At 42.9% G+C, this 17,461-nt stretch overlaps 1 protein-coding gene across 7 annotated transcripts in view; it reads left to right on the forward strand.

Annotated features, from left to right (window-relative positions):
• LOC105478448 (MMS19 homolog, cytosolic iron-sulfur assembly component) overlaps positions 1-17,461 on the forward strand; it is a 42,512-nt gene that overhangs the window by 8,829 nt on the left and 16,222 nt on the right. For 4 of the 7 annotated variants that reach the window (XR_985312.3, XM_024791698.2, XM_024791697.2 and 1 more), the window contains exons 2-8: positions 8,025-8,073; positions 11,063-11,163; positions 12,630-12,715; positions 13,090-13,164; positions 13,600-13,669; positions 14,054-14,182; positions 14,273-14,334. Coding sequence is in view for 6 of the 7 variants with exons in the window: in XM_024791697.2 (XP_024647465.2) it covers positions 8,025-8,073; positions 11,063-11,163; positions 12,630-12,715; positions 13,090-13,164; positions 13,600-13,669; positions 14,054-14,182; positions 14,273-14,334 (572 nt within the window). In the remaining variant the exon portion in view is untranslated. Of the gene's footprint in view, positions 1-8,018; positions 8,074-11,062; positions 11,164-12,629; positions 12,716-13,089; positions 13,165-13,599; positions 13,670-14,053; positions 14,183-14,272; positions 14,335-17,461 lie in introns of those variants that run through there. The other 3 variants (XM_024791699.2, XM_024791702.2, XM_024791703.2) reach the window with 3 other exon arrangements.

Below are 17,461 nucleotides of genomic sequence, written 5' to 3' on the forward strand. Positions count from 1 at the left end.
GGGGGTTCCAAGAAAGTACCCTTTTCTACCTTCCCAAATGTTGCAATGCCCTTTTATGATTCCTAACCCAGAAATAGGTGTTTCAGTTTATGTAAGTGTTGCCATTAAGGATTGGGTGTAGAACCCAACTTGGTTTGTTTGGCCTTTTAGTCTGGCTGCTACCCCTTCCCCCACCCTTACAGTCTGCTCATTTTTTCCCTTGGCTCTTTCTCAGTAGCTGGGGCAGCAGCTGGGCCTTCCACATCCTGGCACGAGTGGGCTAAGAGTGCCTGATGTCTAAATTGGTGCCAGTCACGAGCTATAAGTCCTAACTAGAGCTCTCATTTTCCTCAATCTTACTGGACGACTTCTTACTGTAGTGCTAGAGTAAGTCTCTGTCCAACTCAGCTCATAACTGTTGCTGTGAGACCACAGACTTTAGGAGAACTGGAAGTTTAGGATTTCTTAAAAGTTCTCTTAGGCCGGGCGCGGTGGCTCACACCTGTAATCCCAGCACTTTGGGAGGCCGAGGCGGGCGGATCACAAGGTCAGGAGATCGAGACCATGGTGAAACCCCGTCTCTACAAAAAAAAATACAAAAAATGAGCCGGGCGCGGTGGTGGGCGCCTGTAGTTCCAGCTACTCGGGAGGCTGAGGCAGGAGAATGGCGTGAACCCGGGAGGCGGAGCTTGCAGTGAGCCAGGATAGCGCCACTGCACTCCAGCTTGGGCGACAGAGCGAGACTCCGTCTCAAAAAAAAAAAAAAAAAAGTTCTCTTTCACTTTTTCCAGCGTTGGCACAAACTGACTAGTTAAGGTTCTGCATTTAGAGGTAGGTGGATTAGGAACCCAGAACAGGCTCTGGAAGTAATTCTCTGGTTGTCACACTTTATTTAGCTATAAGTGTTCAATGTGAACCAAAGCCTTATGAAGATTGTTAGCCTTTTACCCTGTTTCTCCCTTGAAAATACATTCTAAGATGCTTCTATTCAATCTATGTGAGTTACTATTGTGCTGCTAAAATTGCATTTAAAGGCCAGGTGCAGTGGCTCACATCTGTAATCCCAGCACTTTGAGAGGTCAAGGCGGGTGGATTGCTTGAGCCCAGGAATTTGAGACCAGCCTGGGCGACATGGCAAAACCCTGTCTCTACAAAAAAGATACAAAAATTAGGCGGGCACGGTGGTGTGGTGCATGCCTGTAGTCCCAGCTACTCGGGAGGCTGAGGCGGGAGGATCACTTGAGCCCAGGAGGTCAAGGCTGCAGTGAGCCATGATTGTACTACTGTACAGAGCTAGACCCTGCCTCAAAAAAAAAAAAAAAAATCTAAATGATAAGATACTCCTCCCTCCAGCAGGTAGAGTTTAATCTTCCCCTCCCCATTGAATATGAGCTGGACTTAATGAATACCTTACAAATAAAAGAGTACCAGAAAGAGAAAAATAGTAACTGTATAGTGCAGAGACTTGGCAGACGTACCTTAACCAAGTGATCAACATTAACATTGCCAGTGATGGCGAAGCCATGTTACTGTCTTATATCCCTGATATGATATGATATGATATGAGAAGGGTACTTCACCTCTGTGATATTCTTCTTAAAAACCCATAACCCCAGTCTAAACATGAGGGAAACACCAAACAAACGCAAATTGGGGAATCTTCTATAAAGTACTTCTTTAAAACCATCAAGGTCATGAAAAACAAGGAAAGACTAAGAAACTTTCGCAAACCAGGAGAGACTAAGAATTCAAGATGACTAATGCAATTTGGTATTCTTAATTGGATCCTAGAACAGAAATTCGGCATTAGTGGAGTAACTAGTGAAATCTGAATAAAGCCTAGAGTTTGGTTAATAGTGTGTATCAGTGCTAACCTAATCTCTTAGTTTTGACATTTGTACATAGTTTCACAAATGTGTGCCATGTAAGATGTTAACATTAAGAGAAACCGAGTGACGGCTATACAGGAATTCCGTACTGTCATTGAAACTTTGCTATAAATGTAAAATTATTCAAAAATGAAACATTTCTTTTAAAACAATAGTCTACCTCTCAACCCTTAACTATGCATTTTCCCTCCCTGAAGGCAACAAATGTTATTAGTTCCTTTTATATGCAGAGATGTAAATAAATGCAAATAAAAATATCCCCCGTTTAAAAACAATGCTACGCACATATTATATACACTATACACACTGTTCTGCTTTTAGATCTTGGCTCATTATCAGTATATATATAGCTTCAGTCTTTCTTCATTTGTCTTTTTAAAAGTAGCAACAGGCCAGGTGCGTTGGCTCACGCCTGTAATCTCAGCACTTTGGGAGGCCAAGGCAGGCGGATCACTTGAGCTCAGGAGTTCGAGACCAGCCATAGGCAACATGGCGAAACCCCATCTCGACTAAAAATACAATCCAGCCTGGGTGACAGAGCAAGATGCTGTCTCAAAAAATAAAAATAAAAGAGATTTTTTTTTTTTTTTTTTTTTTTTTTTTTTTTTGAGACGGAGTCTCACGCTGTTGCCCAGGCTGGAGTGCAGTGGCGCGATCTCGGCTCACTGCAAGCTCCGCCTCCCGGGTTCCCGCCATTCTCCTGCCTCAGCCTCCTGAGTAGCTGGGACTACAGGCGCCCGCCACCGCGCCCGGCTAATTTTTTTTGTATTTTTAGTAGAGACGGGGTTTCACTGTGGTCTCGATCTCCTGACCTTGTGATCCGCCTGCCTCGGCCTCCCAAAGTGCTGGGATTACAGGCTTGAGCCACCGCGCCGGCAAAAATAAAAGAGATTAAAAAATAAATAAAAGTAGCTACAAGAGAATTCCATTGTATGGATGTACTATAATTCATTTAACTGGTTTCTTATTGATGGGCATGTGTTGTTTGCAGTCATTTACTATTACGAATAATGCTGTATTGAATAACGTTGTATGTGCATTATTTTGCACTTTTACAGTACAGTTAGCCCTCTGTATGTGGGTGTTCTGCATCCTTGATTTGACCAACTGCAGATCAAAAGTATTTGGGAGAAAAAATTGCAACTGTACTGAACATGTATAGACTTTTTTCTTGTCATTATTCCCTAAACAATACAGCGTAACAACTATTTGCATAGCACTTAGATTGTATTGAGTAATCTAGAGATGATTTAAAGTACACAGGAGAGTGTGCATAGTTTGTATGCAAATACTCTACCATTTTATGTAAGGGTCTTGAGCATCCACAGATTTTAGTATTCTCAGGAGGTCCTGGAACCAATTTCCCATGTATATACCAAAAGATGACTAGATAGCTAGAGGATAAATTTCTAGCTTTCCTGGGTTAAAGCCTATATGCACCTGGAATTCTAAAGGTGTTATATTATACTGCCCTCAATATAGGGTTGCACCAATTTATAATCCTACCTACAATGTTTAAGAATGTCTATTTCTGAATACCATGACCAAACATAATATATTGCTAAGTTTTTTTGTCTTTGCCGTCTGTTAGATTTTCTTAAAAGGTTACTGTGTAGTTTAATTTACACCTTTTATTGTGAATATTGTTGAGCACCTTTTCATACATACTTATAGTTCCTTTTATGTGGAATGGCTATTCATTTTTTTGTTTTTGCCCATTTTATTTTTTTAATTTTATCTATTTATTTATTTTTAAGACAGATTTTCACTCGGTCACCCAGGCTAGAGTGCAGTGGCACGATCTCGGCTCACTGTAACCTCTGCCTCCCGGGATCAAGTGATCCTTGCCTCTCAGCCTCCCAAGTAGCTGGAATTTACAGGCATGCGCCACCACACCCCACTAATTTTTGTGTATTTAGTAGAGATGGGGTTTTGCCATGTTGGTTAGGCTGGTCACAAACTCCTGGCCTCAAGCAGTCCACCCGCCTTGGCCTCCCAAAGTGTTGGAATTACAGGCATGAGCCATTGTGCCCTGCCTGTTTTTGCCCATTTTAAATTGTTGGCCTTTTCTGCATTGATTTGTAGGAACTCTTTATATATTGGTAAACTGGCCTTTTGTTATAAGACTTGCAATTTTTTTTTCCCAGTTTGTCCTATGATAATTATTTTTGCCTTGTAGAAAATCTGACTTTTTAAAACCAATCTTTTGTGGCTTCTGAATTTTATCTTGTTCTTAGAAATTTTCTCATATTTAAAAAAGGTATTTTGGTGAAAGATTTAAAACCAATGTTTGTTTTTGTTTGTTTTCCAAATGTTTACCCAGTCATTCTAACACTGTTTATCGAATAGTCTTTATTTTTCCCATTAACTGAAATAGGATTTTAAAAATCATATTCTCGTTGGCCGGGCGCGGTGGCTCAAGCCTGTAATCCCAGCACTTTGGGAGGCCGAGACGGCCGGATCACGAGGTCAGGAGATCGAGACCATCCTGGCTAACACAGTGAAACCCCGTCTCTACTAAAAAATACAAAAAACTAGCCGGGCGAGGTGGCTGGCGCCTGTAGTCCCAGCTACTCGGGAGGCTGAGGCAGGAGAATAGCGTAAACCCGGGAGGCGGAGCTTGCAGTGAGCTGAGATCCGGCCACTGCACTCCAGTCTGGGCGACAGAGCGAGACTCCGTCTCAAAAAAAAAAAAAAAAAAAAAAAAAATCATATTCTCATATGTATTTGTGTCTCTGGACTTTCCATTCTATTTTTGTACCATTGATTTCTTTGAATATGAATTGAAACTACACTGGTTGTTTTTGTTTTTTACTTTTATTGTGGAAAAGTACAAGTATATTCAAAAGTGTATACTTTTTCTTTTTCTTTTTTTTTTTTTTTTTTTTTTTTTTTTTGAGACGGAGTCTCACGCTGTTGCCCAGGCTGGAGTGCAGTGGCGCGATCTCGGCTCACTGCAAGCTCCGCCTCCTGGGTTCACGCCATTCTCCTGCCTCAGCCTCCTGAGTAGCTGGGACTACAGGCGCCCGCCACCGCGCCTGGCTAATTTTTTGTATTTTTAGTAGAGACGGGGTTTCACTGTGGTCTCGATCTCCTGACCTTGTGATCCGCCCGCCTCGGCCTCCCAAAGTGCTGGGATTACAGGCTTGAGCCACCGCGCCCGGCCTTATTTTTCTTTTTTGTAGTTAAATGTATACACTTTTAAAATGTGACCCTATAATAATCTCTTAATATCTGGAAGGGCTACCTTCTCCCTGCTTTTCCAATACTCTTTTTCACAACTTGCTTGTCTAATTATATATGTATATATATATATACACACACATGTATATGTGTGTGTGTGTGTGTGTATATATATATAGAGAGAGAGAGAGCACTTTAATTTCAGGATAAGCTTATCTAGTTTCCAAAAGTATTCTATTAGTGTTTTTATGGTGATTATCTTAAAATTATAGATTGATTTGGGAGATTTGTTATCTTGAGTCTTTCAAAGATATGAGATGCCTTTCTATAAAGTTTCCTTTTCAGATCCTCGTTAGTGCTTGTTTAAAAAAACCCTTTAACCAGTTTCTCCCCATTTTCTTCTGTACTTTGCAGCCACCATTCTACTCTCTGCTTTTGTGAATTAAACTTTTTTTAGATTCTGCATATAAGTGAGATCATAGGATACTGTATTTGTTTTTCTCTGTCTGGCTTATTTCACTTAGCAAGATGTTCATCCATGTTCATTTGTATTGTCCCAAGTGGCAGAATTTTGGCCTGACACAGTGGCTCATGCCTGTAATCCCAGCACTTTCGGAGGTTCAGGTGGGCGGATCACCTGAGGTCACAAGTTCGAGACCAGCCTGGCCAACATGGCGAAACCCCATCTCTACTAAAAAATACAAAAATTAGCCGAGCATGGTGGCATGTGCCTGTAATCCTGGCTACTTGGGAGGCTGAGACAGGAGAATTGCTTGAAACCGGGAAGTGGAGGTTGCAGTGAGCTGAGATCACACCACTGCACTCTAGTCTGGGTGACAGAGACTGTCTCAAAAAAAAAAAAAAAGTGGCAAGATTTCTTTCTTTCTTATAGCTGAATAGTGTTCTGTTGTATATGTGTACACACATGTCATGTTTTCTTTATTGATTTATCTGTTGACACTTAGGTTGTTACCAGATCTTGGCTAATGTGAATAATGCTGCAGTTAATATGGGAGTACAGACATCTCTACAGATACTGATTTCATTTCCTTTGGATATGTACCTAGTAGTGGGATTGTTGGATCATACAGTAGTTCTGTTTTTAATTTTTTTAAGGAACTTCCATGCTGTTTCTCATAATGGCTGTACTAATTTACATTTCCACCAATAGTGTACAAAGGTTCCCTTTTCTCTCAGTCTTTACCAGCACTTGTTACCTCTTGTCTTTTTGATAATAGCCATCCTAGCAGATGTGAAGTGATATCTCACTAGTGCTTTAAAGTTTTCATCATCCGGGTGCAGTGGCTCATGCCTGTAATCCCAGCACTTTGGGAGGCAGAGGCAGGTGGATCACCTGAGGTCAGGAGTTCAAGACCAGCCTGGCCAACATGGTAAAGCCCTATCTCTACTAAAAATACAAAAATTAGGGCCAGGCACAGTGGCTCATGCCTGTAATCCCAGCACTTCGGGAGGCTGAGACAGGCGGATCATGAGGTCAGGAGTTCGAGACCAGCCTGGCCAACATGACACAACCCCATCTCTACTAAAAAATACAAAAACTGTGGCCAGGCATGGTGGCTTATGCCTGTAATCCCAGCACTTTGGGAGGCTGAGGCGGGTGGATCACAAGGTCAGGAGATTGAGACCATCCTGGTTAACACGGTGAAACCCCGTCTCTACTAAAAATACAAAAAATTAGCCCGGTGCAGTGGCAGGCTCCTGTAATCCCAGGTACTCGAGAGGCTGAGGCAGGAGAATCACTTGAACCTGGGCCACAGAGGTTGCAGTGAGCCGAGATCGCGCCACTGCACTCCAGCCTGGGGGACAGAGTGAGACTCCATCTCAAAATTTGGTGGCGCATGCCTGCAAATCCTAGCCACTTGGGAGGCTGAGGCATGAGAATTGCTTGAACCCAGAAGTTGGAGGTTGCAATGAACTGAGATCGCACCATTGTACTCTAGCCTGGGTGACAAAAGCAAACTCCATCTCAAAAATAAATAAAAGTTTTCATCATTCAGATTTTCACATTTTTTTGTTAAGTTTATATCTAAGTCGGGCGCAGTGGCTCACATCTGTAATCCCAGCACTTTGGGAGACTGAGATGGGAGGATCATTTGAGCCCACAAGTTCAAGACCAGCAACATGGCGAAACCCATCTCTACAAAGAAATACAAAATACTTAGCCAGGGGTAGTGGCACATGCCTTTGGTCCCAGCTACTGGGGAGGCTGCGGTGGGAGGATCACCTGAGCCTCAGAGACTGTGATTACACCACCACACTCCAGGGTTCAAGCGATTCTCCTGCCTCAGCCTTCTGAGTAGCTGGGACCACAGGCACATGTCACCAGGCCAGGCTAATTTCTTGTATTTTTAACAGAGACAGGGTTTCATCATGTTAGCCAGGATGGTTTCGATCTCCTGACCTCATGATCCGCCCGCCTCACCTCCCAAAGTGCTGGGATTACAGACATGAGCCACCGCGCCTGGCCAAAAAAAAAAGTTTTTATGCAGTGTATTTTACTATGATTTTTAAAAATGAGGATAAAAGTTTATATCCAGGTATTTTTTTCCTTTTTCTTTTTTCGCTATTATAAACCAGGTCTTTTTCCTTGTATCATTTTACAGGCTATTGTGTATATGTATATATATGAAGATTTTAAATTTCGTAATATTTTGTATCCAACTAATTTAACAAATTATTTTGTTTGTAATTTTTTAAATTTATCTTGGATTTTCAAGATACACGCTCATGTCATTCACAAATGATACGTTTATTTTCTTTTCATTTTTTATACAAAGCTGCATATTTGAAGTGTTACAGTAATGCTGCTTCTTATCTTGGAGGGTTCTTGGCAAGAATAGTGGACCCCCAGGTACAAAGCCTAGGGCAGGCAGGAAACATTATAATTAGTGTTACTCAACACTTTGGTAGGGTTTTTTTTTTTTTAATTTTTCATATTTTTATTTCCTGCAGATGTGAAATCTGGCAACTATACAGTGTTACAAGTTGTGGAAGCCCTTGGGTAAGAGCCTCTGCTATAGAATGTTCTTCTCCAGTCCTGACTGTGTATTCTGAAAAGTTACTTTTGCTCATCATTGCTTTCCTGGAGCCTGAATTTGTCCTGTAGCCCAGCAGCCCCCTTCCATATTAGTACCTCAGTCTAAGACTATGTGTTTGAATTGTTTCTCCTGAAAAGTTTCATGCCATCTGGCTGAGGCTTCTTTAGTATTTGGGAGCACATAGCCTGTAGGCCACATCAACTCCTGGCACAGCCCACAGCTTTGGGGTGAGGTACGTGGTTGAAGGCCATCAGCTGTTGTTGATTCCTTTGTGCATCTTTAGACCCACCTACCCCCATGGGATGCTAGCCTGCCTAGACCTGACTCAGAACAAGCTGTGGGCCCTGCCTGGGGAGTTCCCAGGAGGCTGACCCTGCTGCAGATCCCCACTAGGAGAAAAGGCTTTGGGAAACAGCTGATAAAGCAGTGTTATAGCTTGGGATTCTAAGCACTTAGAGGAAGTATGTGCTTGTAGTATGTAGTGTAGTATAGAACATTTAAATTGACAAGTCTTACTAGTAAGAGTTGTTGTGACAGCATGTCTTCTAAAACAGAAAACTGGAAAATTGGGGGACATTAAAAAACGAAGTCACTGTTACACATTTCTCCCATGTAACAGACTATTTGGCCTTTCTACTCACATTGTGGTGGCTTTGGTCCATTAAAAAAAAAAAAAAATACAGCATTGGCTGGGTGTGGTGGCTCATACCTGTAATCCCAGCACTTTGAGAGGCCAAAGAAGGTGGATTGCCTGAGCTCTAGAGTTCAAGACCAACCTGGGCAACATGGTGAAACCCTGTGTCTACCAAAAATACAAAAAAATTAGCTAGGCGTGGTGGCATGCACCTATGGTCCCAGCTACCCGGAAGGCTGAGGTGGGAGGGTCACTGGAGTCTGGGAGGTGGAGGTTGTGGTAAACAGGTCACGCCACTGCATTCCAACCCAGGTGACAGAGTGAGACCCCCATCAAAAAATATATATAGGCCGGGCGCGGCGGCTCATGCGTGTAATCCCAGCACTTTCGGAGGACGAGGTGGGCAGATCACGAGGTCAAGAGATCAAGACCATCCTGGCTAACACAGTGAAACCCCTTCTCTACTAAAAATACAAAAAATTAGCTGGGCATGGTGGCGGGTGCCTGTAGTCCCAGCTACTCGGGAGGCTGAGGCAGGAGAATGGTGTGAATCCGGGAGGTGGAGCTTGCAGTGAGCCGAGATCGCGCCACTGCACTCCAGCCTGGGTGACAGAGCGAGACTCTGTCTCAAAAAAAAAAGAAAAAAAAATATATATATATACATACATATATACATACAGCCTTATTGATGTATAATTCACATATCATAAAGTTCACCATTTTAAAATGTGCACTTCTGTGGCTTTTAAAAGTGTATTTACAGATTTGTGCAATTCTCAGCACAGTCGGTTTGAGGACATTTTCATTACTCCAGAAAGAAACCCATGCCCATTAGCAGTCATTTCCCCTTCACTCTTCTAACCAACCCCCAGCAATCACTAATCTACTTTCTGTCTTCTATGGATTTGCCTACTCTGGAAATTTCATATAAATGGAATCACACATGTGACCTTTGTTGCTGGCCTCTTTCACTTAGCATGTTTTCAAGGTTCATCCATGTTGCAGCACATATCAGTTCTACATTTCTTTTCTTGCTGAATAATATTCCTGGTGTATGGCTATGCATCTTATTTAATCATTTATCAGTGGATGGACATGTGGATTGTTTCCACTTTTTTGCTATTCGTAATAATGCTGCTATGAGCATTTGTGTGCCTTGTTCCATTTTTAAATGCTCCAAATGCATAGTTTTCTTTGAGATGGTCTCACTCTGTTAATCAGGCTAGAGTGCAGTGGAGCGATCATGGCCCACTGCAGCCTAAACCTCCTGGGCCCAAGCCATCCACCCACCTCAGCCTCCCAAGTAGCTGGGACTACAGGCTTGTGCCACCATGCCCAGCTAAGTTTTTGTATTTTTTGTAGAGAGAGGGTCCCACTGTGTTGCCCATGCTGGTTGCGACTGCCGGGCTCAAGTGATCCTCTCATCTGTCTCCCAAAATTCTGGGATTACAGGTGTGAGCCACCACACCCAACCTGAATGCACAGTTTTCTACTTCCTGAGTAGAAACCTTTCTACAGGTTTTTATCCTGGGGATCCTGTTAAGAGTGACCTTATTTTTGTCCCCTTACTCTTAGTTAATATATACTCTTACCCTTGAGGTTCAATACAACAGTCATGGCCAGAACTCTTCCACTTTCTGCTTGTTCCTGCTTAGATTATTTCTAGTATGTTTCAGTATAATCTCCATAGAGCAATATTGAGCATAAGTTACTTCGTTGTTGCTTCAGTCCAGCTTCTCCTGTATCAGTAATCCTACCTAGTTAGAGCTATATTCTGGCCATCTTACTTTGTAGCCTTCCAGTTATAAAGTTTTGGTTTTTCATGTTTTCTTTTATCCTAGGAACTTGGTGGTGATTCTGAGCATTGTTTTTTTCCTTAGCATTAATTTACAAAAATACACATATTCTCCTTGTTTTGGTGGAAGCTGCAGCTGCCAATTATCTCTCAAATCCTGTGGGTAGCTGCTAAGCTGTAGTTCAGAGGAATGTCACAATCATACCACTGGGGATAAAGAATAAGCACAGTGCTCGTTAGGTGCCAAGCTGGGGGTGCCTGGAGGCAGAAACCTCTGTTGGCTCTTGGTGTCATGTGTGCCTCTAAATGATGCCACATCAGTCTGAGGATCGCTCTTAAGCCTTCTGTCCTTACTGGTATCTGTAATGCCGTTACCTCAGGAACACCTTTCTGGGCTGTTTTTACTCTTAACAGGGCTTGGCTCTGCTTCCATGCCCAGGGGGTGAGTGTGGCGAATGTAAAATATTTCTTCAAACATTTGAACTGGGTAATTGCAGGCCCTCTCTATCCTGTTTTCCCCCAGGTCCTCTCTAGAGAATCCAGAACCCCGAACTCGGGCTCGAGGAATCCAACTTTTGTCACAGGTGCTACTCCACTGTCACACCTTGCTCCTGGAGAAGGAAGGTACTGGTGTCACTAGTAGGAATGTCTTCCTGGATTGCTGAGCCCAGGTCTCCCGTGTCTATTCAAGCCAACTTTACTGGCAGGGAGGGAGGGCTTAAAGTTTCTATGAACTACTAATGCAAGGCCTTCATTTCTCACTGGTATATGTTGCAGAGATGATTAGAATTGAGACAAAAGACACATGGATTTCAATACAAAACGTTAGCCAGGCATGGTGGCGGGCGCCTGCAGCTACTTGGGAGGCTGAGGCAGAAATCTCTTGAACACAGGACGTGGAAGTTGCAGTGAGCGGAGATCACACCACTGAACTCCAGCCTGGATGGCAGAGCGGGACTCTGTCTCAAAAAAAAGAAAGACACATGGATTTCAAATGTAGCCTTAGACTGTTTTTTCAGTGTATTTTCCCACTCTGTAAAATGAACAGAGCAGTATTTCATAGGTAAAGAGGAAAAGTAATGAAATATCAGCATGCTTTGAGGTCCTGAGAGGGAGGAAGGCCAACATCTTACTTATCTTGTATAGCAGGGGTAGGCAAACTATAGGAAGCAGGAAGGCCACGGGAATTGCCATATGTGGGTGGACCCAGTTTCTAATGGCTTTCATTTGCATATCAAAGGTCGCAGCTTGACACTAAGAGCCAGGGCTTTACAAGAAACTTTTCTGGAGATGCTTTTAAAAACAAAAACTTCCCAAGGACCCGTTTTTCCTCTCTGTCTGCCTAAAATAATTTCTTAATAACTCCTACAACATTCCCCCCTGTAGAGATGCCACACTAACTGCCGTTAGGGGGTTGGGGCGATGACTCCTTCTGGCTACTTCCTACTGGAAAGGGGTGTCAAATGGGGAACAGCAGCAAGGGCTCCTCCTGGAGTCGATCTGAGAGTCCTCAGAAGAATGGCGTGTGGATGTGTGGTTCAGTTTACAGTACCATTTGGAGTTTGATTGCTTCAGTCTGATGAATCAATTTCCTTTTCCAGCCAACATACCAAAATGATACGGCTCTAGTGAGTGGAGGAACATCAGGGTTCTTGGTCCTCATGCTGGTTTAGATAAAACGACACCGATACACGTGAAGTGGTTTTAAGTAGCAGAGAGTTTAATAGGCAAGAAGGAAGGGAGAAGGAAGAAGCTCCCCTATATAGAGGCAGAGGGAGGGAGGGCTCCAAAGCCAAGAGAGGGAATTCCTTTTGTTTGTTTTTTAGAGACAGAGTCTCACTGTGTTGCTCAGGCTGGCCTTAAACACCTGGGCTTAAATGATCCTCCCACCTCAGCCTCCCTAGAGGCAAGCACCACATGCGCAACCTACAGCCTGTTTAGGTGTATAGCATAGGACATGTCTCTTGGTAAAAGAGAAAATTTGTAGTGGAACCCAAACAGAAACAGCTGTTACAGACTTGGGAAAGGAGCAAAGCTATTGCGCCGTTCTCATGCCTATGTCCATTAATGACTGAATCTGGTTTGTACAGTGGTACACCTGATACTGTTCTATGAGAACCGGCTGAAGGACCATCATCTTGTGATCCCATCTGTCCTGCAGGGTTTGAAGGCGCTTGTGAGTTCTCCTTCATTTCATTACGTAACTTTGTTCAAGGGAGCCCTTGTCTAGTTCTCTCCTTGCGCTTTGGGTATGATGGTTCACATGCTGAGGAGCAGGTGCCCAAATGTGGGACTAAATTAGTGTTACCAGCTCTACTTCCCTTTTCCCTCTAGCGAGTAAAAGTGTACTTTGGGGGACTGGAAACCAGAGCCCACTGGAAAGAGCTGCATAGAACTCATCAGCTTGAGAAAGATTCTCACTATTAGTACTTCTTCCTCAACCAGGATGCTGTGATTCTTACAGTAGCTAATTAGGCCTGTTTTAGGGTTGTGTTTTGGAGTCCATGCTGCAGTTCCCTCAGTGTTCACATACCTTCTCCTTTCCGCCAGAGCCTGTGTGTGGCCCTGCCCCCAGGGCTGGCTGTTTCTGTGCTTAAAGCCATCTTCCAGGAAGTACATGTACAGGTGAGGGATAACAGTCATGTTGGTATTTTCCTCTGTCTCCACCCCTTAACAACTGGGATTCAATAAAAAAAATTATTGCCTTCTAAATTCTGAATTCTTTGGGATCTTATGAATGTTTACATGCTCTTCTTCAGCATGTTTATATGCTCTTCTTTGCTACTGGACAAGGAGAGGGGTGCATGCCATTAGATCTGACCCGTATCCTCTTATACCTACAGAAAGTAAGGCATCCATCCATCAGGCAGGTTTGGATTATTGGCACCACTGCTGTGCTGCTGAGTCAATAGCGTACCCTTTCTCTGTAGTTTCTCTTAGATTGATCTTATGCTGGTATAAAGAGCACTGTTCACTTAGAGATTATGAAGCAGGAACTAGCTGTGTCAGCTGAGGTATTCTTTGAGCACTTTCTTCACTTCTTTCTCCCCCACCCCCAAGTCCCTGCCACAGGTGGACCGACACACAGTCTACAATATCATCACCAATTTTATGCGAACCCGGGAAGAAGGTAAGAGGCAGAGCCTTCTGGGAAATGTCAAAAGCAAGCACATCCTACTTTTTCCCCTATTAGTAGGACTTATTTTACCTGGGGTTATATAGAAGAGCTGGTATCCTGAGAGAGAATGATAAAGGGAAAGGGGGGATCCGCTCCCTCCCCAGTGAAGTAAAGGAAGGGTAGAGGTTGTTTGAGCCGGTGTTTTAAATTCTTACCTCCACAGCAATGTGTATATTGTTGCACATCTCTTCACTGAGTACTTTCTTGGAATGGAAAAAGGGTCAGCCCTGAAAGGAAAAGGGAAGCAGTGATAGCAGAGGGAGAACACAGGCCAGGAGAAAGCCCACACTTTCTGTGCTGTGGGACAATATAGTAACCTTATTCTCTCCTTCCCAGAGCTAAAGAGCCTAGGAGCTGACTTCACCTTTGGCTTCATCCAGGTGATGGATGGGGAAAAGGATCCCCGTAATCTTCTGGTGGCCTTCCGCATCGTCCATGACCTCATCTCCAGGGACTATAGCCTGGGTACATCGTGGTAGCCATGATTAGCTGGTTGGAGCTTTATCAGATGAATGAAGCTGATAAGCCAACCTCATTCTTTCTCTGTTGCCACAGGACCCTTTGTGGAGGAGTTGTTTGAAGTGACATCCTGTTATTTCCCTATCGATTTTACCCCTGTAAGTAGCACCTTCGTTGATTGATCATGTATTTGTTGAGTATCTGCTATGTGCCAAGCCCTGTTCTGGGCACTGAGGGTACAGGTTACCAAAATAGACATCCCTGCCCTCATTATTTTATATTTTAATAAACTAGGAAGTGGAAAAGCGTTTGACATATGAGGAATGATTCAAAGCAGCGTGTATTTGGGCGAATTCTTAAGCTCCTTAACACTGTATTTAGTGCTGAAGGCTACAGGATTGCAAAACACTGTCCCTGCCCTTGAAGGCTGAAACATTTAAGTAACAGTAGATTAGGTAGGAAAATGAGTAGTGCTATAGCTGTTCAGAGAAGACAAGAGTTCAGTGTGAGCTAGAGCAGGCAGGAACTGACTTCACAATTAAGATAGGACTTCAACTGGTTTGTGGGAGATGCATAAGATATGATTCTGGAGTTGGATAGGGCATCTCAGGCTATAGAAACAAAGTGACAAAACAAAGAAGGCACAGTTGTGCACAGTGTACACAAGGTATTTGCTCTGACCCTCTTGGGCCTTCCTCCTACTCTGCAGTTGAGTTCACTTCTACTGCCAAATACTCAGAGTTTCATCACCATGTGGGTGTGTGTGCTGCAAGCATTAGTGGTTTGAAAGAAATAAAAGGCATTCTGTTGCAGCATGCCAAACAGCATATTGACTCTCACTGCCTTTATAGTGACACCACCATCTTTGCTGTAGGGAATTTCTTACCAGCTTATTTCAGTTGACATTATGTTACTGGGGACCACCTCTCTCCTGAAATGAATCTTTTCATCTCTTTCATAATCAGAATTCTTATTCTAACTCTATACTCTTGAAATCTTGAAAGATCCTGGTTCAGCCACCACATTCTTCTATTTTCACTTCGGTTTGTGTGGTTTTTTGTTTTTGTTTGGTTTGGTTTTTGCTTTTTTGAGACAGAGTCTTGCTCTGTTGCCCAGGCTGGAGTGCAGTGATGCGATCTCAACTCACTGCAACCTCTGCCTCCCGGGTTCAAGCAGTTTTCTGCCTCGGCCTCCCAAGTAGCTGGGGTTATAGGTGCCCGCCACCACAGCCGGCTAATTTTTTTTTGTATTTTTAGTAGAAATGGGGTTTCACCATCTTGACCAGGCTGGTCTTGAACCCCTGACTTCGTGATCCACCTGCGTCAGCCTCCCAAAGTGCTGGGATTACAGGTGTGGGCCACCATGCCCAGCCTTTACTTTGTTTTATTTTGTGTTTTGTGTTGGTTTTGAAAATATAATTCATTCACATGATCCAAAGTCCAAAAGGGTGAGAAATCTCCCTACCATCTTTTTTTCTTCATAATCAACCAAGTTATCAGTTATGTTTGTATCTTTACAGAGTTTTTTCATCTATATATAAGCAAATGCCTTAACACCACCCCCCTAAAATCATAGTGTGTGCACATGCGGGCATGTACACACACACACACTTCTATACTTTGCTTTTTTCACTGAACAGTATGTCTTGGAGAGTGTTCCATGTCAGTATATAAGTTAGTTATTTCATTCTTTATGGCTCCATAATACTCCTTTGACCAGAAATAACAAATTTATTTCACTAGTCCTCTGTGGATTGTTGCTAATCTTTTGCTGTTATGAGCAATGCTACAACTTTCATACATATGGGTATAATGATAGAATAAATTCCTAAAAGAAATTGCTAGGTCAAAGAATATATGCATTTATAATTTGGGGGAGAGGAACAGTATTTCATCCAATTTTTTGAAAGGTTTTACAATGAGCATGATTCAACATTTAAAGGGTAGATAATTAAACTCCTTTCATACCCCTTTACTGCCACTGTCCATTTTCCCATTGGAAACAATCACTGTTCACAGCTGTTTATTTTCACAGAGATAATCTAGGCAAAATAAACTTACAGATAATATTAGGAAAGTTTCTCTCATTCAAGCAGTTTTTGTATGTTGTTCTGCACTGCAGTCTGTCAGAAGCAGAAAGCTCTTATCAAGATATTAATTAAAACAGAGGCACCTGGCTTTAGTGTAACTATTTGAGTTACAGATATTCTTTGTCTTACAAATCAGGGTTTTTATTGTTGTTGGTTCTGTTTTGTTTCGTTTTTGAGACAGGGTCTCACTCTGTTGCCCAAGCCGGAGTGCGGTAGCACAATCCTTGCTCACTGCAACCCCTGCCTCCTGGGTTTAGGTCATTCTTGTGCCTCAACCACCTGAATAGCTGGGATTACAGTACGTGCCACCATGCCTGACTAATTTTTTTTTTTATATATTTTTAGTAGAGATGGGGTTTTGCCATGTTGTCCAGGTTGGTCTCGAACTCCTCACCTCAACTGATCTACCTGCCTCAGCCTCCCAGAGTGCCGGAATTATATGCGTGAGCCACCACGCCGAGCCACAACTCAGTATCGATCGTGTGCCATCATAGTGGATCTGATCAGTTTAGGGTTCAGTTTCTTCACTATGCTTATATGCTCACTCTAAGAAGAGGCTGGCAAACTTTTTCTTTCTTTTTTCTTTTTCTTTTTTTTTTTTTTTTTTGAGGCAGGCTGGAGTGTAGTGGCACCATCACGGCTCACTGCAGCCTCCACCTCCCTGGACTCTGGTACTCTGGTGATCCACCCACCCCTGCCTCCTGAGTAGCTGGAACTATAGGCACACGACACTACTCCTGACTAATTGTCGTATTTTTCTATAGAGACAGGATTTTGCCTTGTTGCCCAGGCTGGTCTTGAATTCCTGGGCTTCCACCTGCCTTGACTTCCCAAAGTGTTGGGATTACAGGCATAAGCCACCATGCCTGGCCAACGTTTTCTATAAAAGGCCAGACAGTAGCTTTGTGGGTCATATGGTCTCCTCAACTCTGCTGTTACTGCACAAAAACAGCCTTAGAGACAAGAACAGCTACAGTAGCTATATCCCAATAAAACTTTTATTATCAACACTAAACTTTGAATTTCATATAATTTTCACTTGTCACAAGATATTCTTTTGGTTTGTTTCAAACATTAAAAATGTTAAAACCATTCTTAGCCAAACAATGTCAACAGGTTGATTTTTACTCCTAATGCAGAGTAGATATTGGATCTTCCTTCACCGTCATCCTAGATTCCCTTATCATTTTTCTTGG

The sequence above is a fragment of the Macaca nemestrina genome, chromosome 9 (assembly GCF_043159975.1).
Source record: "Macaca nemestrina isolate mMacNem1 chromosome 9, mMacNem.hap1, whole genome shotgun sequence".
Taxonomy (NCBI): Eukaryota; Metazoa; Chordata; class Mammalia; order Primates; family Cercopithecidae; genus Macaca; species Macaca nemestrina.